The following is a 22,735-nucleotide window of genomic DNA, read 5'->3' on the forward strand; positions in this document are numbered from 1 at the left end:
ACCAAAAGGAGAATTTGTGTTCATAATGATAGTAGATACTGTCGATTTTACATCACATTTAACAATTTCACAGTCCTTTTCCAACATTTATAGGCAAATCACAAATCTTGCATCATTTCAGGCCGCATGTGTGATTTGTGTTTGCATAACCAGCGCCATCTAGTGCCACGTGCTGCGATACTACAGCGGGGTTGTGGCCGGAAGTCCCGCCTTTGAACAGTTTTCCGTTGAGGCGTGATTGGCTGGCGCGCTGTCCGTCACGTGTTCTGCACGTCATACGCCAGCGCGAGCTGCCTGGGCGAGCACGTGAAAGACTAGAACACATTAAAGCGCGTGACAGTAGCGTTATTATCCAGCAAACAGTGAATCTGACGAAACGTTGTTATAGAACTGTGACTTAATTCAAAACAATATCGCGAATAAAGGGCCAGAAGCGCCATTCAGCCGCGGTCAAGCGGAGAGAGCCCGTGACAGAACTTTAGCCGGACTTTAATGAATAAAGTCCGTCAATAAATATATCGATGATGGATAATCCTGAGGAAGACTCGCTGAACCTGCACGAAGATGAAGAAATCATCGAGGTTATTGATCTCAATGACACAGAACTGACCGCAGGTGTGTGTTTGTCACTGAATGTTTACATGGTGTGTGTGTGTGTGTGTGTGTGTGAGAGATTGATTGAGTGTGTGTGTGTGTGTGTGAGAGAGTGTGAGTGTGTGTGTGTGTGTGTGAGAGAGAGTGTGAGTGTGTGTGTGAGTGTGTGTGTGTGTGTGTGAGAGTGAGAGTGAGAGTGAGAGTGTGTGTGTGTGTGTGTGTGTGAGAGAGAGTGTGAGTGAGTGTGTGTGTGTGTGTGTGTGTGTGTGTGAGAGAGAGAGAGAGTGTGAGTGTGTGTGTGTGTGTGTGTGTGTGAGAGTGAGAATGAGAGTGAGTGAGAGTGTGTGTGTGAGAGAGAGAATGAGAGTGTGTGTGAGAGAGAGAGTGCGTGTGTGTGTGTGAGAGTGAACATACTAAATATTCTATTTTACATTAAACATTAAAAAACGTTTTGGTGGTTGGGATGGACAATAAAAATAGAAAGTCCTCAAAAAGATATTAAAGCCGTGCATGTATTTGTTCAGAGGATCTGGCGGAGGAGCTGGAGGATGTAGACTTCGCTGAGGCGGGGGATGCGGATGATGATGGATGGGAGACGGAGGATGAGATGGAGTCCGAGCAGGACGACAGTGACCTGACCTTCTCCAAACACACAGGTGACCCTCCACACACACCTCCGCGTCTCTGAGAAACGCTTCGGCTTTCATTAGCTCTTACTGAATGCTGTTTTTGATTCGCAGGTTCTGTCTTTTGTGTTAGTCTGGACCCAGTGACCAACGGCCTCGCTGTCACCGGCGGAGAGGACGACAGGGCGTTCGTGTGGAGCGTGTCTGATGGAGACGTGCTGTTTGAATGCACGGGTTTGTAGAAGACAAGTGTGAGCAAGTCGTTCATCGTTTATGCGCTCCGTGTCCTTCGACACAAACCTGCTTCTCTCTGATTCACGGCAGGTCACAAGGATTCTGTCACATGCGCCGCGTTCAGCTGCGACTCCAAGCTGGTGGTGTCTGGTGATATGAGCGGTCTCATTAAGGTCTGGAAAGTGGAGGACAAGGAGGAAATCTGGTCTTTTGAAGTTGGAGACCTGGAAGTAAGTTAGCTCTGTCGCTCTGCTTGCGTTGCTGGTGTTTGTGGGCAGTATTTGAGGCGTGCGTCTTGCGCTGCAGTGGTTGGAGTGGCACCCCTGTGCTCCGGTTCTGCTGGCCGGAGCGGCTGATGGGAACGTCTGGATGTGGAAGATCCCGAGCGGAGAGTGCAAGACGTTTCAAGGGCCCGGCTGCCAGGCGACCAGCGGCAAGATCCTTCCTGACGGTGAGAGCTGAGGCGGTCTCTGAGCTGCTGACTGTGTGTTGTTCTGTCTTCTAAGTGTCTGTCTGTTTCACAGGAAAGAGAGCAGTTGTGGGCTACGAGGACGGAAGTTTACGTCTGTGGGACTTAAAACAAGGCAATGCCGTTTATGTCATCAAAGGTAATTCATCCTTCACGTATCGCCCGCTTTCCTCCGAGGGTCACTGGTGCCATTACAGTGGGGTCGTTCACATGAAAATGAAAGTTCTGGCATTATTTACTCACCCTCATGATGTCTCAAACCTGTACAGCACAAAGGGTTAAGGTTGTTTCGTTTTTTGCTTTGTCAAGTCACTGTGGAGCTGCTTTCGCACAATCTGTATTGTATAAAGCGCTATATAAACAAAGGTGATTTGTATTGACTTGATTATACCAGTAGATGTGATGAACCGGTAGAAATTTGTAGACTGCTGAAGATTTTGGAAGATCATCTCTATCGCGGTTATGCTCACGTGCTGTGCTATCACAAAAGTTTATCATTTGCAATAATTTGTGACCCTGGAGCACTAAACCAGTCTTAAGTCGCTGGGGTATATTTGTAGCAATATCAAATCAAATCTCTTTATTGTCACACATCATGTACACAAGTGTACCAATGGTGAAATTCTTAGGTGCAGACTCTGTGCCATGGCAGTACAAGCAACAAGATATAAAAAATTTACAATATACATAGACAAGAATATACAACAATATACACACTTTACACAATATACACATTTGCACAGTATACAATAAACAATATACAGTTGTACACAATATACATTATACATACATATTTCTATAATATACACATAGTATATTATATATACACATAGTAAGTACATGTGTTCTCAAGAGACTTAAAGATGTATGTATAGCTTTTATATTTGACTTATTGCTTTATATTGACTTACAGTGATGTGTACTGTTAGTGTTTTGACTATGAAGTGCAGTGCAGTAGTTAGTGCAGAAGAGAAGATGGAGCTGCATCTGTTCCAAGCTGTACAGTGCAAGACATGCTACAGTGCTGTCAGAGTCAGTGTGACTGGTGTGTAGATGGAATGCAGTGTGAGGGGTAGGGGTAGGTGGGTGAGTGTCGTTTGCTATCTGGAGTTCAGCAGTCTGATGGCCTGCGGGAAGAAGCTGTCTCGCGTTCTGCTGGTTCGGGTCCTGATGCTGCGGTACCGTCTGCCTGATGGTAGCAGCGAGAAGAGTTCATGGCGCGGGTGGCAGGAGTCTCTGATGATCTTCCGTGCTTTCCTCACACATCGTTGGGTGTAGATGTCCTGGAGGGAGGGAAGCTCACCTCTGATGATGTGCTGGGCCGTCTGAACTATTCTCTGCAGGGCTTTCCGGTTGAGAGCGGTGCAGTTCCCGTACCAGGCGGTGATGCAGCCAGTCAGGATGCTCTCCACGGTGCAACTGTAGAACTGTCTGAGGATTTTTGAGCTCAGACCAAATTTCTTCAGTCGCCTGAGGAAGAAGAGCTGGTGGGCCTTCTTCACTACTGATTGTGTATGAGTAGTCCAGGTGAGGTCCTCGGTGATGTTTCGCCCAGGAACTTGAAGCTGCTGACCCGTTCCACTGGAGTCCGTCGATGGTGATGGGGGTGCTCACTGGTCTGCCTCCTGAAATCCACCACCAGCTCCTTGGTCTTACTGATGTTCAGAGAGGTTGTTGTTGTGGCACCAGTTAGCCAGGGTGTGCACCTCTTCTCTGTAGGCTGATTCATCGCCGCCGGTGATCAGACCTATCACCGTTGTGTCGTCCGCAAATTTGACGATGACGTTGGAGCTGTGCATGGCAACACAGTCATGCGTGTACAGGAGTACAGGAGAGGGCTGAGAACACAGCCCTGAGGGGCTCCAGTGTTGAGGGTCAGCGTGGAGGAGGTGTTGCTGCCTACTCTGACCACCTGCTGTCTGTCTGTCAGGAAGTCCAGGATCCAGCTGCACAGAGAATTGTTCAGACCTAAATCCCGGAGTTTCACTACAAGCTTAGAGGGCACTATGGTATTAAACGCTGAGCTGTAGTCAACAAACAACATTCTCACATATGTGCTCCTCTTGTCAAGATGGGAAAGGGCAGTGTGCAGGGTGAAGGCAATTGCATCATCAGTGGAGCGGTTATTGCGGTAGGCGAACTGCAGTGGGTCGAGTGATGCTGGCAATACAGAGCTGATGTGATCTCTGATAAGCTTCTCAAAGCACTTACTGATGATGGGAGTCAGAGCAACAGGGCGCCAGTCATTCAAGCAAGAAGCTTTGGGTGTCTTTTGTATTGGCACAATGGTGGATGTTTTGAAACATTGTGGAACAACAGATAGAGAGAGGAGAGGTTAAAATGTCTGTAAAGACTCCAGCTAGTTGGTGAGCGCATGTTTTAAGGACACGGCCGGAATGCCGTCTGGACCTGTGGCTGCGGATATTCACGCGCGGAGCGATCGGGTAACATCCGTTACAGACACGGAGAGTGGATGAGCCTCAGCAGTCTCGGCCGCGGGAGCACTCTGTGTGTGGGAGGAGCCGCTGACTTGAGCGGCGTGAAGGCGTTGAGCTCGTCAGGAAGTGAGGTAGAGGTGTTTGTAGCAGGGTGTTTGCGATCCTTGTAGTCCGTGATGTTGTGGAGTCCTTGCCACATGTCTCTGTAGTTGGAAGTGGTGAACTGTGCTTCAATTTTTTCTTTGTATTGGCGTTTTGCGGTCTTGATGGTTTTGCGGAGGGCGTAGCTGGCTTGTTTATAATCATCCGCATTACCGGAATTAAAGGCAGAGCTTCGAGCGTTGAGAGCCGCGCGAACCTCGCCGTTAATCCACGGTTTCTGATTCGGGTAGGTTCTGATTGTTTTGGTCGGTACAACATCTTCTATGCACTTCCTTATGAAGCACGTGACAGTGTCTGTGTAAACATCGATGTCGTCATCGGATGCAGCCCGGAACATATCCCAGTCGACGTAATCAAAACAGTCCTGTAACATAGAGTCCGATTGGTCCGACCAAAGCTGAATCGTCCTGAGGGTGGGTGTTTCCCGTTTCAACTTCTGCCTGTAAGCAGGCAGGAGCAGAACCGAAGAGTGATCTGATTTGCCCAGAGGTGGGCGGGGGAGGGACTTGTAGGCATTCCGGAAGGGGGAGTAACAGTGGTCTAGAGTCCGTTCTCCACGTGTGTTGCATGATATGTGCTGGAAGAATTTTGGTGCGATCCTCCTAAGATCGGCTTTGTTGAAATCCCCGGTTATAATAAACGCAGCGTCAGGGTGCACAGTCTCCTGTCTGCATAAATGCCCGTACAGTTCCTTGAGTGCTACATCTGTGTCGGCTTGAGGGGATGTAAACAGCTGTAATGATGACGCTGTAAATTCCTCGGTAACCAAAATGGCGGCACAGAAGCGTGAGGTATTCCAGGTCAGGAGAACAAAGAGATTGTATAGGATGTGCGTTCTTCCGATCACACCAAGAATTGTTGATCATGAAGCATACACCTCCTCCTTTGCTTTTCCCTGAGAGATCCGGTATTCTATCCGCGCAATGCACGGAGAAACCCGTGGGTTCAATGGCAAAGTCTGGTACCTCTCGAGACATCCAGGTTTCTGTTAGGCAAATAATGGAGCAATCCCTGATCTCACGCTGGAAAGAAATCCGTGCTCTCAGTTCACAGAGTTTATTGTCCAGGGACTGGACATTAGCTAGTAGGATACTTGGTAGCGGTGGTCGGTCTGCTCGGTGTCTTAATCTGACGAGAACGCCGGCTCTCTTTCCTCTCCTCCGGCTCCGTTTTCGACGTCGCGGTCGGGCGGCCCAAACAAAGGGCTCCGCAGTGTTGTTTGTAAACAACGGGTCGGTGTTGAAGAATTTAAAGTCCGGTTTGCGGTGAGTAACTGTAGAACCGATTTCCAGAAGTGTTTGTCTGTTGTAAACAATTAGGCAGACAACATCCAGAACAAGAAACATCCAAATTACGTACAAAACAAACAAAAAGCTGCCAGTTTGGCTCGGAGCTTGCAACACAGCTGCCATACTCGGCGCCATCTTGATCTAGGATATAGCCAAAAATACATTGTATGGGTCAAAATTATTGATTTTTCTTTTATGCCAAAAGTCATTATGATATTAAGTAAAGATTAGGGATGCACCGATACTGGTATCGGGTATTGGGCCCGATACTGAGCTCCTGTACTCGTACTCGTTAAAATGCCCCGATACCAAGCGCCGATACCTCACAGCATGTGATAAGTGCCATATTCAGACAAAGAAACAGGACAACATGCAGCAGAATGGAGTTATTAGAGATTAAGGATGTCTACGAAGCAGATGTATGCAATGAATAATGTTAAACATTCAGTATTAATGCCTTTATAGCTGATGTGCGCGAACTGAAAAGCAAAGCGCTGAGTGGATTGAGCGCGCGCCGGCGCAGATGCGCGAGCTTGTGAGTGAATATACTTTTCTCACAGACATCACTGGAACGTTTGTAGTTCGGTCGGATATGTCAAAAACAAGTAAGCAAAACAATGCACAAGTTACTTAACGGTAGGGAGGGAGGGAGAGATAGAGCGCGCGCACTTCTGTGATCTTTGTTGATGTTCGCTCACATAGCATGCATCACTTGGATTAAAACTGAATCGTAAATATAAGACAATTTATAGGGGAATTCACTATAAAATAAATTTATTTTCAACCTTAAGCATCCACGACTTTCTGGCGAAAGTGAAACTAGCAGCCTGTGTGAAATGCTCGGCTGTACTGTCCTCTCATTCTGCACCAGTACAAATACTGCGCGCGTTCTGCATGTTTTGCTTGCTTCATGAGTGTTTCTGCATTAGAAAGAAAAGCAAAGAAAAACGTGACTTCTATTTCTGAAAATATCACAGTTAGGAGATTTATAACGAGTGGTTCCCTGCATTATTACAGCAAAACGCGTGATTTTAGCAGCTCTAATGCAACTGAATTAAAGATAATGTACCATAGAGCAAAAAAAAAAAAAAAAAGAACAGTGAGAGTAACAAAAACTTGTAAAATACATTTTAATGTGCATAATTAAGTGTGAAAATAACCGAAGGATATACAGTCAAACCAAAAATTATTCAGAGACCAAATATAATTTTTTATATTTTTTACTAGTGGGTGCAGGACACTATAGTTCATTTTTGTAAGTGAGGATAGAAAAATAAAGTAAACTGTGACATATTATAAACAAAAATTCTTCATACAGTAGACTACCAATAAAATTGATACAAATTTGGGACCAAAAATTATTCAGACTGCATGCCCAGGAGACTACAGGCTGTCATTAAGGATAAGGGTGGCCTGACAAAGTATTGATAGTTGTGTAAATATTGTCATACTAACAGCTGTCTGAATAATTTTGGTTGATTGTAATCCATCACATACCTTTCTATCAAAGTTATCTGATATTATCGAGCTGAATTTGTTCTGACACAGTTTAACTCTGAGTTCTTGTCATATTTTACTACCATAAACTATAGCAAATAAACTGTGATGATGTGAGAAATGTTGAAGGTGTCTGAATAAATTTTGGTTTGACTGTATCTGTTTGATAAATTAAGTTAACCAACTAACATTATACATACTCTGTTGGTTTCTGTACCCAATATTTAAAAAATGTACAAATGCAATGAAAATATCGGTATCGGTACTCTGTATCGACAAGTACCAAAAATAAAAGTATGGGTATCGGGCGAGTACTGGAAAAAGTGGTATCGGTGCATCCCTAGTAAAGATCATGTTCCGTGAAGATATTTAGTGAATTTCCTACCGTAAATATATCAAAACTTAATTTTTGATTAGTAATATGCATTGCTAAGAACTTAATTTGGGCAACTTTAAAGGTGATTTTCTCAATATTTAGATTTTTTTTGCACCCTCAGATTTTCAAATAGTTGTATCTCAGCCAAATATTGTCCGATCCTAACAAACCATACAACAATGGAAATATTATTTATTCAGATGTATAAATTTCAATTTCGAAAAATTGACCCTTATGACTGGTTTTGTGGTCCAGGGTCACATTTGTAATCCTTGTGGCATTCCATTCAAGCACAATAAGCAGTGAAATAGATCTTAGATTGGTGGTCTCTTGCTGTCCAATCGCACACACACTGAAGCAAACACAAATAAAGCCGCCGGTCACACAGCGTGAGTGAACTTTGTGTCACATTCTGGCAGCTAATTGCGCTTGAATGGTCAAATTCACACACTTGGCAAAATGCGCTTTTTGGTGAGTGTTCATGTAAATGCAGTCGATTATGTTTGTTTTTTGTAGTCTCAAAAAGTGGTGACGCAAATTATGAAATGTCAATTATATGATTTTTGTCATATTGTTCACCCCTAGTGACGGTGATCTTCAAGTGGGACACACAGGATGGTTTGCAGAAAGATATTCATGTTGTTTGTGCTGCAGGTCACGTTGGCCTGCTCGTGCCGCGCTTTACTCAAAGCTGTGTTTGGTCGGGTTGCTCTGTTTCAACACTTTTGAGTGTTTGACCTCTATGAAAGCACAGTATGTGAGATGATGACACAATCACATAGGGATAAAATAAGAAGAAAAGCAGTTTATTACATAGTTATTGACCCTAAATTTATTTGGGTTGTCATCAGAAAAGTTCAGTACTACAGAAGAGATTGTGGCTGTGTTGTTTTCTCAGGTCATGATGGTCATCAGGGAGCGCTGACCTCTATAGCGTGTAATAAAGAGGGAACGCTGGCTCTGACCGGGTCAGTGGATGGTCAGGCTAAACTCATCAACACATCCACAGGGAAGGTGAGTAGAGTTACAGCTGTGCCGACATCAGTGTTTTTACCCGTGACACTGTATTGCTATTTAATAGATCAGGGAAGCGTGTGACTGGCGTTTCTCAGAAGTGCTTCAGCAGAGAGTTTCGCTGTAGTAGTGTAATAAAAACACTATGATAAGTGTTCTCCATTTTCCTTAATGTAGTTTATGAATTTTATGCTTAAAAATAAAATCCTGATTATGATTGGGCCTGAAGCGAGATCTGTATGTTTCCAGCAGCACTGTGACGAGTGTCTGGTTAGGGTTAGTTTCTAAGCACTGGATGTCGATGCGATCTGATGTAGATCACTTAAACACCATCATAAAGCTTCATGTGTGATGCTTGAAATGTGATTTATTTTTTCTTTAGGTGTTATGCTCGTTGTCCAATGAAAACAGTGAAGCAAAAGACTCTATGCAGGAGCAGGATTCCAACTCTGTAGAATCGGTGGGATTTTGTAATGTGTAAGTAAAGCAAATAGTAATATTTATAAATGATCTATCAAAACAAATAATGTTCATCAAGGCATCAATATTTATTAGCGTTTTTATGTGCTGTAAGCCGCTCCATGTTTTTTAGCTGCTGGTCAGATTTCTTCCACTGACCTCACTGATCGCACACAAGCAGGAGGAGCTGTTTTTAACATTTTGAACTTTTTTTTTTACATTTTATTTATTTATTGTATTAGTGTTGTATAAAGTGCCATATAAATCAAGGTGACTTGACTTTCAGGTTACCTCTAGTTGCTGTTGCATATCTGGACGGCACCCTGGCCATTTATGATATGAATTCACAGAGCCTCAGACATCGGTGTAAACATGAGGTAAAAACTGAGAGGCCATAAATACGGCACATGAATGTCTTCTCTCATATCATCTGTGTGTTGTTGAAGGGCTTGTTAAGTGTGTGCGTGCGTGTGTGTGTCAGGTGGGTGTAGTGCACCTGCAGTGGGAGGAGGCGTCTGCGGTCATCTCCACCTGTAATCTGGCCGGTGTGGTCACTCTGTGGGACGCGAGGTCAGGAGTCATGATGTCCGAGTACCGCGGACACTCGGCTGAGATCCTCGACTTTGTGCTGAACAGGTTAGTCTGTTGAACCAAGAGTTCTGCAGCTTTTTACTTCCATAATAAAATTTTTGAATTTATTTGTTTATTGTGGGCTTATTCTTATTATTTCCTGTTTTTCTACCAAGATCTTGCAACACGAGTGAGGCAAGACTCGTAATCGTGACACAACTTGGATGTGTGTTTAAATACACCATTAACAGCTGGTTGTTTGCGTCGGCTCCACACGCACTGCATGTGATTTCTGTCAATGCCTAAATGTTTTGGGGGTCACTTCGGTTGTAGAATGCGGTCTTCGCTCCTGTAAATGACTGAGCGATGTGTACAGAACAAGATTTAGCATTAAACGGTGAATTGACGCCTGAATGTAGCTGCAGAGAGCGTGTGGCCATAGAGTCAGTAGGTGCGTTTACATGGAGCACTGCAATCGGTTTAAAAGTCCAATCCGAATGAAAATGCTCCATATAAACACCTCAATCGGAATAAAAATGCCCAAACCGAATGCAATTGTAATCGGTTTGAGAGGGGTGGGATAAACCTTTCTATAAACCGAACAAAATTAAAATCCTGCCATGTAAACACTTTAAACCGATTACTTTGCGTCTACGTCATCACGTCCAGAGGTCGGGTCGTCAGAACGTGAACGTGATGTCGGCAACAGTACATTCTGTGATTTGGGGACACCGACACTACAGTAGAGATTGGGTAATAGTGGAGGTATAAAGTTAAAATTTCAATTATACAGTTAAAAACACATTAGAAAGGAGAACGCTTGCTGTGTGACGGACTATCTGCTCTCATGTCCGGAGTGAAAAACGGATCTGAAATGAAGCGCAATTTTCTGCTTTTCAGCTTAGAAACAACACAGTGATGATAGTGAAAGTAGCTCAATGAAAATAAACAACTTGACCAAAAGTTGCCTTTGTCATTTGTCTTTGTATAGATGACAGATTCATAATTTCCGATCTGCTTGAATTTATACGTGCTCACGCCATGAATGTTGTACGAAACACGATTGTGATAAAGCAATGCTCCTTTGATTCATTGTTCAGCAACTCTTGGTAAGAAATCGTGTATTTGTTCCATTTAAGTACAGTACAACTTTGTAGTATCAGAGTACAATTAATCTCAGCTGCATTACAGAGGGGCGTATGATTTCTATGATCGCGTTCTGGCCATATGACTGAGCGCTCGAATGAACGCAAGGGATTCAAATATTAACCGTTTATTCTAAGCAAGTGCAAACAGATATTAAAAATATTAACGTAAATATGGGCGTTTTTTCCTCTGGTGACTTGTTTTTGTTGTCACTGTAGGCTATTAGCATATCCTAAAATCGAAAGCACAGGCACATGTAAACACCATATCGGATTAGATAACGTCTCATGTAAACAGTTCATCGAATCTTTCAATCGGAATGATTTTAATCGGAATGACAAAAAAAGTGTACATGTAAACGCACCTAGTGTCATTTATTTTATAACTGTTTATTTTGACATTGGTTTCAGTGTTATGATTGTCTGAAACCTGTAACAAGTGGAGAATCGAACAGAGCTTTGAAATCTTCCTTCATGAGCGTCATATACACCAGATCACTTCAATCTGCTCTGCTTTCATTTTTCAAAAAGGAACCGGTTGTGTTAAATGGAAAGTTCACCCAAACATGTCAAATCTGCCATCGTTTGCTCAACCTCATTTCAAGCTTTCATTTGTCATAAGAATAAACATGAGGGTTTTTATTCATAAAAGTTTGTCAGGATTTGTCTATAAAATTTAAATTAATGGTTGAACATGCTTTGCTGTCCTGATGCGTTCTCTCTCTATCATGGGTAAATATTCATTCGTGCTGTGTCTTTTTCATACGTTGTCGTGTTGTGTCTGTGTTCACAGAGACGCGTCAGTCGCCATCACCGCCGGAGGAGACCATAAAGCCAAAGTGTTCTGCTTGCAGAGACCCGACCGGTAGAGCGACTTCTTCATCTGGATCCCGTTAGACGTCAGCAACTGTAATGCCTCCCCACTGACACACAGTCACCTTTAAACTGCAGCTTTTTAAAGTTTTAACAGAGCTGTGTTGTTCTGTTTTTGTCATTCTTGTCAGGACTGTGTAAGTCTGACAGACCGATTGTTGTTGTTTTTTGCTTAGGCTACATACAGCTGTAATTGGGGTGTGTCACATACATTATGTGGGTTTTATCTGTTTAGTAATGTTTATGAAGACAAATCTCAGTGCTTCACCATACAGTGACATTCTTGAGACGTGTGTCAGATGGTGTTGCAGCGCTGTCATGCTGAAGTAGAAAACAACCTTCCACAAACTCACATGTTTCTATAGCGTGGCACTGTATGGTGAAGCATTGAGATTTGTCCTCATAGAAATGACTGAAATAATTACACCCATTAATCAGAAGGGAATGTCCACACTCGTTTGGCCATGCAGAGTATATAAAATTCAGTTCCAATAAGTTCTTGGTAAAAATGCACACTTAATCATAGGTTCAGATTTCTAGACCATTCAGCTGGATGCTCAGATTAAAGATCTTCCCTGTTGCTGTTGTTGAGTGTCCGATTGCTGGTCAAGGAACAGCTTTTGTCATTCTTCTCCCAGCATGAGCTTTAAATCATTAGCAACGACACAAATTCCCAACTGCCTGTGGACTGTCTTGGCAAAAGTTCAGTGCTGAATGGATGGCCATACATTCTGTTGTGTTTAATCAATGTCATGTTGAAACAACATGAAGGCTGTCAACCTTAATTTTCTTCCTTTGTAACAAGTTACAAGAATGTTTGAAATGTGATGTGTGAATAAACACACCAGCGATGTTAAACCAGCTGAGAGGTTGAATGTTTTCCAGTGATCCACTCCAGGGACTCGTCTCAATACTTGTGGCCTTTGCACTTTTCACTTGAAATCAGGGTCAGAAATTAACGGGGGTTTGGGGCAAAAATGCCACCAAAAACACATTTAAGAGCAAGGTCAAAAAATGCTCCTGCACAAATAAACTAAATCATAAAGGCTGTTGTGATTAAAGTTAAATGTGAAAAGTGTCAATGGCGGCATTAGATATCAGATTTATTTTTTATTTAATTTTTTTTTGCAGCGTTGAGCATTATAACCAATCACACTTTCTGATTAGCTTATAAATGCAATAAAAAATTTTTTTAAAAAGTGTCGACAGTTTGTGTGAATCTTTTTTTTTGAGAGAGAGTGCATGTGTCACGAATCCGGTCTGTGAACTTCCATTCACTCACCACCAGAGGTCACTCACTCACCACAGTTACTCTTGCACTACACTAACTGTTGCACGTCACCTCCGGACTACAGTTCCCATCATCCATTGCACTGACAACACGCACACAACACAGTTCATTGCACTGATCACACACAGCACACACATTTGCACACCTTACTTAAGCCATGGACCTTCTCTCCCTCACTGCCGAGTATGCACTTATCGCTGCCCTAGCTTTAGCTACTCTACAGAGCCTCTGTTAGTTTTTCTAGTCTTGCCTTGCCTGTTTCGGATTGTGTTTCCCCCTGCCTGGACTATTTCTTACGTTTTGGATTTACCTCTCTTGTCTAGCCCCTTTGGATATTGTTCGCTGTCGACTGACCCAGGCCCGTTTTGGATGATTCTTTGCCTTGCCTATGATATACCTGTTTGACCCTTGCTTGTTTTCTGACCACGCCTTTGTAATAAAGGCGTGGTCAGAAACGTCTTGTCTCGTTGGCTCCGTTACAGAATACTCGGCCACACAAGGATCCAGCGGCTTTTTAAGTGGACATTTGCCAGGTATGGACGCAGCGATCCTGTTGCTAGCCTTCAAGCAGGGCACACGATCACTTGAGGGTTGCATTACGGAATATTTGGCTTTGGCTAATGGCTCAGAATTACCGGACGGTATGTTAATAGACTTTTTCTGTGATGGCCTTAATCATCCTTTAAAATCAAGTGATTCATAAGGGTCCACGTTCGTCACTGAGTAGTTTTTTGATTATGTTCTGTGGACTGTTGGTTCAGCTTTCACTGTGGGTGTTGCGGAGGAACGCGACACCGCACTCACTTGTTGGATGGCAGCCACACTGGAGCAGACTCACAAAGTGGCGGCGACAGCGGAGCTCCTTTTGCAAAATGCAACAACACCCCGTCATGTCATTGCGGTCAGTCATGAGCCAAGTCAAGTCACAGTTGATGTTAAAGAGCCAAGTCAAGTTATGATTGATCTTTGTGAATCCAGTCAAGCTGCCGTTGATCTTCACGAGTCAAACCAAGTCGCAGCTGATCTTCACGAGTTAAGCCCAGTCAGAGTTGATCTTCACGTGTCGAGTCACGTCACGTCTCAGCTGATCGTCCAGAGTCACGTCACGTCTCAGCTGATCGTCCGGAGTCTTGTGACGTCCCTTCCATCACACCCAGATATTCAAGGTCAGTGCTTCGATTTCCCAGTCTGTTATCCAGTTTGAGGGATGTACCGTTGGTGTCTGCACGCGCAGCTGGTATCCCCAAACCCACTCACTCCAACCCTTCTGTCCATGAACTAATTCCCCTGTCCAAAGTGCTTCCCAAGATGGGAATCGCTTTGTTGCGTTTGGGCTGCATACACCACCGCAGAACCTCCAGAGGTGGCGGCACATGCTGCAGAACCTTTAGAAGCGATGGGGCTCGCCTCAGCCTCTTGTATGGTGATAGCGCCCAGCAATGTACTCCCAGCCTGTTGTGTTACGGTCAAAGAGACCGTTACTGAACTCTCCCTGTGTCCGGAGTTTACCATTGTAGAACCAGGTGTCAATGGTATCCGTCTGTGATTCCTTGTCCTGCCCTGTCGCGGCTATGGAGGCCGTCTGCGAATCCTCGTCCTGTTCTGTCGCAGCCATAAGAGCTGTCCCTGAACTCTCGTTCTGCCCTGTCACGGCCACGGAGGCCGCTTTTGAACATTTGCCCTGGTCTGAACCGGCCGAGGAGGCCATCTCTGAACTCTCGCCCCGTTCTGAACCAGCCATAGTGGCTGATTGTGAACTGTCTGTTTTGCCTGTCTCTGTCAAGGAATCTAACCCTGAACTGTCTGTCTTCAGGCCAGAAAATATAAATGCACCCCATATCTGTCCTATTAACCACATCACTGCCTTAGAAGCTTTAAATGTACATTCTGTATGCTCTGTTAACCCTGTCATTGCCAAACAGTTTGTCTGTCCCCTTCCAGCCAATGCATTTCATTATAAACCGTCTGTCTATCCAGCTTCAAACACTGAACAATCTGCCAATCCCATTCCCACCAATGTTTTTAGTTATGGACTGCCTGCTCGTTCAGTTGCCACCAAGGAAAATTTTGATAGACTTCCCATGTTCCCTGCCTCAATCCTTGGGTCTGTGCATGTTTTTTCTCTTTCTTGTGTCTCGGTTTTCCCTAGGTCCCAGTCCCTGCTGTGGGTTCCTGATCCGTTGTGGTGCTCTCCTGATCTGCCGTGGGGGTCTTCTGCCCTGTCTGCTCCGAACTGGTGGGCTTCTGCTCTGTCTGCTCCGCCATGGAGGTCAGCTGTCTCGCTCTGGTGGTCTTCTGCTCCACCGTGCCAGTCCTCTGCTTCATCTGCTCAGGCCTGGTGGTCATCTGCTCCACCCTGGCTTCCTGTTCTGCCTTGGTGCTTGGCTCTACCTCAGTCCTCGGTCTTTCCACTTCCATGTGGACCTGGCCCTCCGTCCCTCCCCCTGTTCCGCCTCCGCTCCACCACCCTCCTGGATAGTATAGGTGTGTTCGACTTCATGTGGCGCCACACAGACCTATCGGCGAGAATAGCCGCTTGCAGTCGGGGGCGGAATAGAAAGCGGAGACGTGAAGTCGGACTCTTTCTGCTCCCGGTAGTGATGCTCTCGAGGTGTTTGGATACTCTTATCACAGATGAAGTGAATAAAATGCAATATTTGTCAAATGCACGGACGTTTCAGAAATGTTTTCATGAGTAACAGAAACACTTTTTATATACTGCTTAATACAGGGCCATCTGTTCAAGAATAAAGTTCAACATAAACATGTGCTATTTAAATACCAATAAGCCTTTATCAGTGTTTTTTTATTATGAAATGTGACTCATTATAACATTGTGACTATACAGTAAAAAAAGCTTTTACTGTTCTAAAAACAGATTTGTGGGCAATATTTTTTTTATTATTATGCAGAAATTATACAAAGGTTTGTACAAGCATATACAACTCACAACAAGTACAAAAACAAATAAACATTCATAAGAATATGCAAAGTGAAACAATTCATGCCAGGGGTAAAATTACAACAATTTAAAGTAACAAAAAGCTTCATAGGTCTTTCTTGCTTTTTTGTTCTTAATTTTATTTAATGTAGTAGTACCATTTGTTTAATCTCTTTTTATAAAATGTTCAAAGTTTGGCTTAGCTTCCATTTTTTTCACACGATTGTAATGTTTTCCTAGTAAAATAATATTTGTGAGCTGTATTAGAATTGAAGATGTTAGAAACACACGTCATTGTTGTCATGTGGTGAATTTGGCCAATCGTGAAACAGCTGTGTGGTCATCAGCGCTCCCGCAGTCGCTCTGGAGAAACTGTGCCGGCTGAGTCAGCCGGCTGCTCTCAAAACGCTGTCGTGGTACTTTGATGCCACATGTGATGGTGACGTGGCGTCGGCGCCGGTTCAAGTCGGACAAATTTTCTAACCGGCATGCACTTCAAGTCAGCCGCCGATCGGTTTTCATGGCGCCGCATGAAGTCAAACACACCTTATGGCTCTAGGAGCATCTGGAAGCCGCTCCTTTTGGGGGGGCTCTATCACGAATCCGGTCTGTGAACTTCCATTCACTCACCACCAGAGGTCACTCACTCACCACAGTTACTCTTGCACTACACTAACTGTTTTGCACGTCACCTCCGGACTACAGTTCCCATCATCCATTGCACTGACGACACGCACATAGCTCATTGCACTGATCACACACAGCTGATTCCCATTTGCACACCTTACTTAAGCCATGGACCTTCTCTCCCTCACTGTTGAGTATTGTATGCACTTGCACTATCGCTGCCCTAGCTTTAGCTACTCTACAGAGCCTCTGTTAGTTTTCCAAGTCTTGCCTTGCCTGTTTCGGATTGTGTTTCCCCCTGCCTGGACTATTGCTTACGTTTGGATTTACCTCTCTTGTCTAGCCCCTTTGGATATTGTTTGCTGTCGACTGACTCAGGCCCGTTTTGGATGACTCTTTGCCTTGCCTATGATATACCTGTTTGCCACTGTTTGACCCTTGCTTGTTTTCTGACCACGCCTTTGTAATAAAGCTCGCACATGGATCCGCATGTCTCTCGTCTCGTTGGCTCAGTTACAGCTTGCTTCAGTCCCATCACGGACTGTGATCCTGGTTAAAGTGGGCTTGAAGAACACAAGTGTATGCAAAACTTATGATTATCTGATGGGACAAATATTGTGTGGTTAAAAAATGCAAGTAAAGTGTTTTGTTTACAAGTTTTGATTTTTAAATTCATATAAATTTTTAAATGTTCTTCTAAACTTCTAATTGATTAAAAAGCAGTTGCAAACATTTTACTTTGAAAAGTTTTTCTTGACATTGCATGAAAGAATGAAGTGATGCGCATTAGCCCCAAATACACACTAAAGCGCTACTAGAGAAAGTGTGGGTTTAGTGCACATTATTTCCAGGCCTGGGTCATTCTTACATACTTCCTGTGGTCAAGTCTGCAAATGTGGGTATTGGGACAGACCCCAGTTCTGCAGAAGTGACCTGAAAGTGCAGCTCTCATATTACCTTCTAGTTGGATTTCTGATACTACATGCTCTGTGTGAGAATGAGTACTAGTCAGTCAAACTATTTTTCCAACCCACAGTATTCATTCAGTTACAGCAACCAGGACCGCTGAACTCCAGGTAATACTTCAGCAAAAGTATAATAATAATAGTCTTATAATTATTGTTGTACATGACTGTATAGCCACACATCTCATTAAACCCCAAGCTGACCTCACTGATGACCGCATCTTATGATTTTTCTCCAGTGATGTCCACTAGTAAGTGGGGAGCAGGAGTGATTCTAAACGATAAACGTCCGTCATTGCACTCATTCGCTGTGTGTTTTAATCAGTTAACCCGTTTCACAGGTAAAGAATACAAAAGGTAATAAGAAAAGTATCATTATACAATGTACACTATTGCATCTCTCTGTTTTAGTATAAATATCCCTCAATTTTAAGAATGCAGTAATGTCTCCATTTCAGGTGTGTGTCTTTCTATACACTTTATCTGTTCGCAGTTACGCACATCTGTGACATCCTTTCTGACTCGGTCAAAGGTCTCAAATTGTCTATGTTGTCCTCCCTCTTTATCTGTCATGCGTACATGCATTAGCAGTGCAGGTCACAGGTTTGTAGGTTTGCACGGGTGTTGCTCAGAGTTTTACGAGCGACGTTCCCCCCGGACTCACCCCTGTTGACTTTCTCTGCTTGACAAACGACTTTGTCTCTTTCCAGCTGTTGAGGATCTTACCGTGTAGAGCTCTGATGAAAAATAAGGCTTATAATGGACTGTTCTATTGCCTTTTGCAGTTTGCTAAACTACAAACTTTTCTTATTTTGTGCTAAACAACCTGACATGACCCTGTAGTGATGAAGACCTGAGGAGTTTAATCTTCACTTCAACCCAAGCTGACAAAAGGTACGTTTTCTTTCTCACTTTTTAGTTACTCTTTCAATAACATTTTAGGAAACCCAGCATTCATAAAGAAAGTGTTGAATTTATGGTCAGGAGTTCCTCGTTCATGACCGTTATAAACCTGGCAAATGGACCAATTACGAGCAAAATGTATGTTAGCATCATCTTTAATTTGTTATATGTTGATTTTGGCATTAAAACAGTTGTAACGGACATTTTATAGACTAAACATTTTATTATATATCAGAGCTAAATGTGCATATTTACTTGTACTTGAAACATCTAATCTAGTATTGCATCTAATGTAAAGATGCTGAAAATTTTAAATAATTGCAAGGACATTCTAAATGGAACTGAATGAACTGCTTAGTTTAAAGTTTTGGTAACATCAGTTAAGAACTATTAGCTTAGTAGATCGCACAAACCTGGAATTGAACTTATAACCCCTCGTATTAGCAGCTTTTGTCTTATAAGGCAGGTTTATTACACCTTAGGCCTGTTTCACATTAAACACAAAAGTGCTTTTGTGTGTCTTCTGTGCTCTAGCTTGTTTACTAATCTAGCTTTTCTGATTTCTGACATTGTGTACCATGACAGTTGTTGGCTCTGTAATTAATTACTCTTGCTCCTCATTTGGAAAGGTTTATGACTTAAAGAAATAAAGTGAGCAATGATATGCAACACAGGAGATCACTGATCCAGACTGAATGATGTACAAATTAATAATCATTTCTAAGCAGTAATATTTCTAGTGAAATATATAAGCAGTAATATTTCTCTGGTTTAGGGTATCATCATATTTTTGAGAATCGATAAAAGTCCTGTTTCCAGTAGATGCAGGAATAATGCACAATCCCACAAAATCCAGACACATGAATCAAATTTGCACACGACAAACCAAATTAGCCAGAAAGGAAATATCATGATCAGAAGATCTGTTGTACTACTAAATTTTTTTATTAAGCAGCAAAAAAAATAAAAGGAGGGGGTCCAGCTGCCACAAATAAGCACTAAAACGTTTCAGTGGAAGGGGAAAAAACCTAAAGGATTTGATTTGTTGACAGAATATAACTAGTAATGTAGATTTCACATTGTTCAACATTATGTGTAGCTTTATTAATCAATATTAAAGTAATGATGTATCACGTTCTTCTTCATGCAGATCTTAGAATGGACGTTTGGTGTGGAAAGTGGCAGTGATGGCTGCGGTGATGCGAAACGTCTCCGGGAGCAATGTGGAGGCCCAGCTGATCTACGCCATCACGCTGCCCGTTTCCTGTGCCATCATCCTGATCAACCTGCTCATAATCCTGGGCATCACCTGCAACCGGCAGCTTCACAACTCGCAGAACTACTTCTTCCTGAGCCTGCTGGTGGCCGACTTGTGCACCGGCGTGGCGCTTCCCTTCATCCCCTGGATGGGCCTAAACCGCACGCTCAGCTTCTCGTCCTGCCTGCTGGTGCACATCTTTCCCAACTTTCTGTTCCTGGCCTTTCTGTTTAACCTTGTGCTGGTGCACTACGAGCGCTACCAGAGCATCGTGAGTCCGCTTCAGCGCGGCCAGCTCTGGCTGCACCGGCGGTTCGTGCTGCCGCTGCTGGCCGTCTGGATCCTGCCGCTGCTGTTTGCGCTGCTGCCTTCTTTTGGCTGGAACAACAAGCCAATTCATGATCGGAATGAGTGCTGTCCAATAACCAACAGCACGGCGCGCTCTAACTGCGTAGCGCTGTCTGGAGAGCGTTGCTGTACATACCGCAGTGTTTTTCCAAATGCTTACATCTATTTGGAAGTATATGGTCTACTGGCACCCGCCATCCTCTCCATCGCTGCCATGACGTGCCGCGTGCTGTGGATCACACGGGAGCAGCTGAGGGACATCCAGCGTCTGCAGCGAGCCGTAGCAAACAGGGAATGCAGACGGAGAATGGAAATGCGTTACACTTGTTGTGTGGCGGCCGTTTCCCTCGCCTTCCTGACCTGCTGGGTGCCGTACATCGTTTACACCCATGTAGGCGTAGAGTTTTTGCTCCGACGGGGAGGAAAGAGTAATCGCACTGGCCACATTGTGCTGTCCTGCGTTGGCATCGGGGGCATTGCTGTCGTGCCCCTGCTTTTGGGACTCGCCAACAGGGAGTACACCGATCCGATCAAGAAACTGTTCCGTAAACTGTGGCACCGCTACAGAAATACAAGTGTGCAAATGGACACTAGCCTTCGATTCAGTTGATGTGACTGACTTTCAATTAAGGGTTATGTTTATAGTATTCAGCTTAAGATATCCAGAGCTGGGATTCATTTTCGTCTTTTCCAGTGAATACTGGGACTGAATGTCAAGAAAAGCTTAAAATAATCTTTGTTCAATGAGTGTTTGTGTAGAAGCAACTGCTGTGACACTCATCTCCACTGGACAGGGAGACTTTACGCACACAAGCCCATCTAAATCTGAATCCATCTAAATAGTTCTGGATTTATTAAAATAAAGTAGTTTAGACATAATATACAAAATACAAAATCAACATAAATTTGTGAACAAATCATTAAAAACAATCAAAAACAAGTCATAATATCCCTGACTGATTGAACCGGCTTTACGGAGGCTCTCTTGAGCTGCTGATCAGACCTTTGCAGAGGTTAGGAGGTCATTTGAATAAAAGCTGTATTTATTTCTAGTTTAGGCTTTTTTTTTTTTTTTTGCCCCATACAGATTTTCGGTCATAGACAGATGCTTGTTTTTGTTGATGCCTATTTTTATTAGGAATACTGCTTCTTTGGATTGTTTTAAGGAACTTCTTAAGACTTAGGAACATCTTTTTAGTAAAGTTTTTTGTTTATGATTTACTATTGTAATTTTTCTGATATTATGTATTTTTGGATTGATTTATTTTGTTCTGTACATGTTACAGCGCTTGGAGTTTGGGAAAGGTGCATTACAAATACATTTTATTATTATTATTATTATTATTATTATTATTATTCTATGGCAGTTTTTCCCACATGAAATCCATTAGTTCTTCTGTAATTTCCAGTTGTTCTAGTTGAAGGCAGCAGAGCAACAAATAGGAAATGTTAAAAAGGGGTATGTAAATACTGAAGTAAATTTGTTATTTCAAAATAGATATTTATGCTTAAATCTGCCATCAGTTTTACATCTGACTTGTCCATTTTAAAATGTATAGCATTGTAAAGAAGTGCACATTAAACAAGGAGCAAAGCATAAACAAGCCATGAAACATTTTGTTTTTGGAGTCAACTTTGTAAATACATTCATAGCAGTACAATAATTCTCCCTTGAGAAACATGAGCGGATCTCTGTTATTCCTTATTCTTTTAGGTATATTATGTTACTATCATATCACTCTCTGATGTGGTGTATTATACATCTTCCTCCTATGCTGACATTCTTCCTAATTTCAGAATACGATCACACTTTCAAATGTGGAAGTATTTTTGTTTGCTACAAGAGAGAGCATTCTTTGACTGTATTGTGGTCTTTATGTCTAAAAGAATGAGGAATGGTTTGGTTAGATGTTAGAAATCTGAGAAAAAGAGAACAAATTTACATTAGTTTGACAGTGATGAAAAACAGCAGTGTAGTAAAGCAAGATAAACTGTGGAAAAAACATTTTCAGAGGGTAATGCTTTGATTCAATTTTGTGCAACAGAAGAATGGTTTCTTTGCCTGTGGTAAATAATTGAATTTAAAATGAACAATATCTTACTATACTTTACAGAGCTGTCACCTTAAGGTTATGGTTAGCAGTTATTTGTATCACAATACCACTCGGGTTGTTTCGGTGCATGGTGATGGATGTTATAAAAACACTTTATTATTTTTGCTGTTGAATATTTTAGTAATATCTCAGTTATTTTGCATCTTTTTGTCTTTCAGGCGGTATTGTAATGCAGTTTGGTTTAACCCTCAATCCTTCATTTTTGCAGAAAACTGAAGAATGACCTTCAATATTCGGTGAGTAAATATGATCCTCATTTTGAATCTGGAGAACACTGGTTTATTTCTTGCACTACATTGTGTTTTGTGTAGTAACCAGTAACTGCCAAAAATTGCAGTTACACAAATGTTAAAACCTGAAACATATTTACACATGTAAACCACACTCAAAGCACCTTCTCATATATAGTTTGTAGTTTGTTCAGATTTCATGTAAGAAACAAAATTAATTTTTGCACATTTATTTTCATACCTGTTGATAGTTATGAAAGAGGTTGCAGTGACTTCCAAAAAGCTGGTGTATGCTTTATCTGGTTAACATTA

General features: G+C 42.8%; 3 protein-coding genes across 3 annotated transcripts; all 3 read left to right on the forward strand.

The window, feature by feature from the left end:
* The first annotated feature begins 253 nt into the window (after nt 1–253).
* Nucleotides 254–12,879, forward strand: aamp (angio-associated, migratory cell protein). The gene is made up of 11 exons (XM_058779342.1): nt 254–615; nt 1,119–1,250; nt 1,335–1,454; nt 1,545–1,684; nt 1,761–1,905; nt 1,979–2,062; nt 8,584–8,699; nt 9,082–9,176; nt 9,445–9,535; nt 9,640–9,794; nt 11,667–12,879. The coding sequence occupies exons 1-11, from the start codon at nt 522–524 to the stop codon at nt 11,740–11,742; spliced, it is 1,248 nt and encodes a 415-aa protein (XP_058635325.1). The 5' UTR covers nt 254–521; the 3' UTR covers nt 11,743–12,879.
* Nucleotides 12,880–13,394: 515 nt separating this feature from the next.
* On the forward strand, nt 13,395–18,012 carry LOC131542542 (uncharacterized). The gene is made up of 3 exons (XM_058779343.1): nt 13,395–13,678; nt 13,799–14,203; nt 15,187–18,012. Exons 1-3 carry the CDS (start codon nt 13,426–13,428, stop codon nt 15,519–15,521), a joined length of 993 nt encoding a protein of 330 aa, XP_058635326.1. The 5' UTR covers nt 13,395–13,425; the 3' UTR covers nt 15,522–18,012.
* A 123-nt stretch (nt 18,013–18,135) lies between these two features.
* Nucleotides 18,136–21,609, forward strand: LOC131542728 (G-protein coupled bile acid receptor 1). Its single transcript, XM_058779669.1, has 2 exons — nt 18,136–18,464; nt 19,624–21,609. The coding sequence occupies exon 2, from the start codon at nt 19,661–19,663 to the stop codon at nt 20,687–20,689; it is 1,029 nt and encodes a 342-aa protein (XP_058635652.1). The 5' UTR covers nt 18,136–18,464; nt 19,624–19,660; the 3' UTR covers nt 20,690–21,609.
* The last annotated feature ends 1,126 nt before the right edge of the window (nt 21,610–22,735 follow it).

This window comes from Onychostoma macrolepis, chromosome 06 (genome assembly GCF_012432095.1).
Source record: "Onychostoma macrolepis isolate SWU-2019 chromosome 06, ASM1243209v1, whole genome shotgun sequence".
In the NCBI taxonomy this organism is placed as follows: Eukaryota; Metazoa; Chordata; class Actinopteri; order Cypriniformes; family Cyprinidae; genus Onychostoma; species Onychostoma macrolepis.

Excerpts from the sequence above, each read along its gene's own strand:
- aamp (XM_058779342.1), top strand. The coding sequence starts at position 522 with ATGATGGATAATCCTGAGGAAGACTCGCTGAACCTGCACGAAGATGAA. Across the intron at positions 616-1,118 it reads TGACACAGAACTGACCGCAG|AGGATCTGGCGGAGGAGCTG; the intron begins GTGTGTGTTTGT and ends GTATTTGTTCAG. Across the intron at positions 9,536-9,639 it reads GACATCGGTGTAAACATGAG|GTGGGTGTAGTGCACCTGCA; the intron begins GTAAAAACTGAG and ends TGTGTGTGTCAG.
- LOC131542542 (XM_058779343.1), top strand. The coding sequence starts at position 13,426 with ATGATATACCTGTTTGACCCTTGCTTGTTTTCTGACCACGCCTTTGTA. Across the intron at positions 13,679-13,798 it reads TGGCTCAGAATTACCGGACG|CTTTCACTGTGGGTGTTGCG; the intron begins GTATGTTAATAG and ends CTGTTGGTTCAG. Across the intron at positions 14,204-15,186 it reads ATCACACCCAGATATTCAAG|GTCCCAGTCCCTGCTGTGGG; the intron begins GTCAGTGCTTCG and ends GGTTTTCCCTAG.
- LOC131542728 (XM_058779669.1), top strand. The coding sequence starts at position 19,661 with ATGGCTGCGGTGATGCGAAACGTCTCCGGGAGCAATGTGGAGGCCCAG.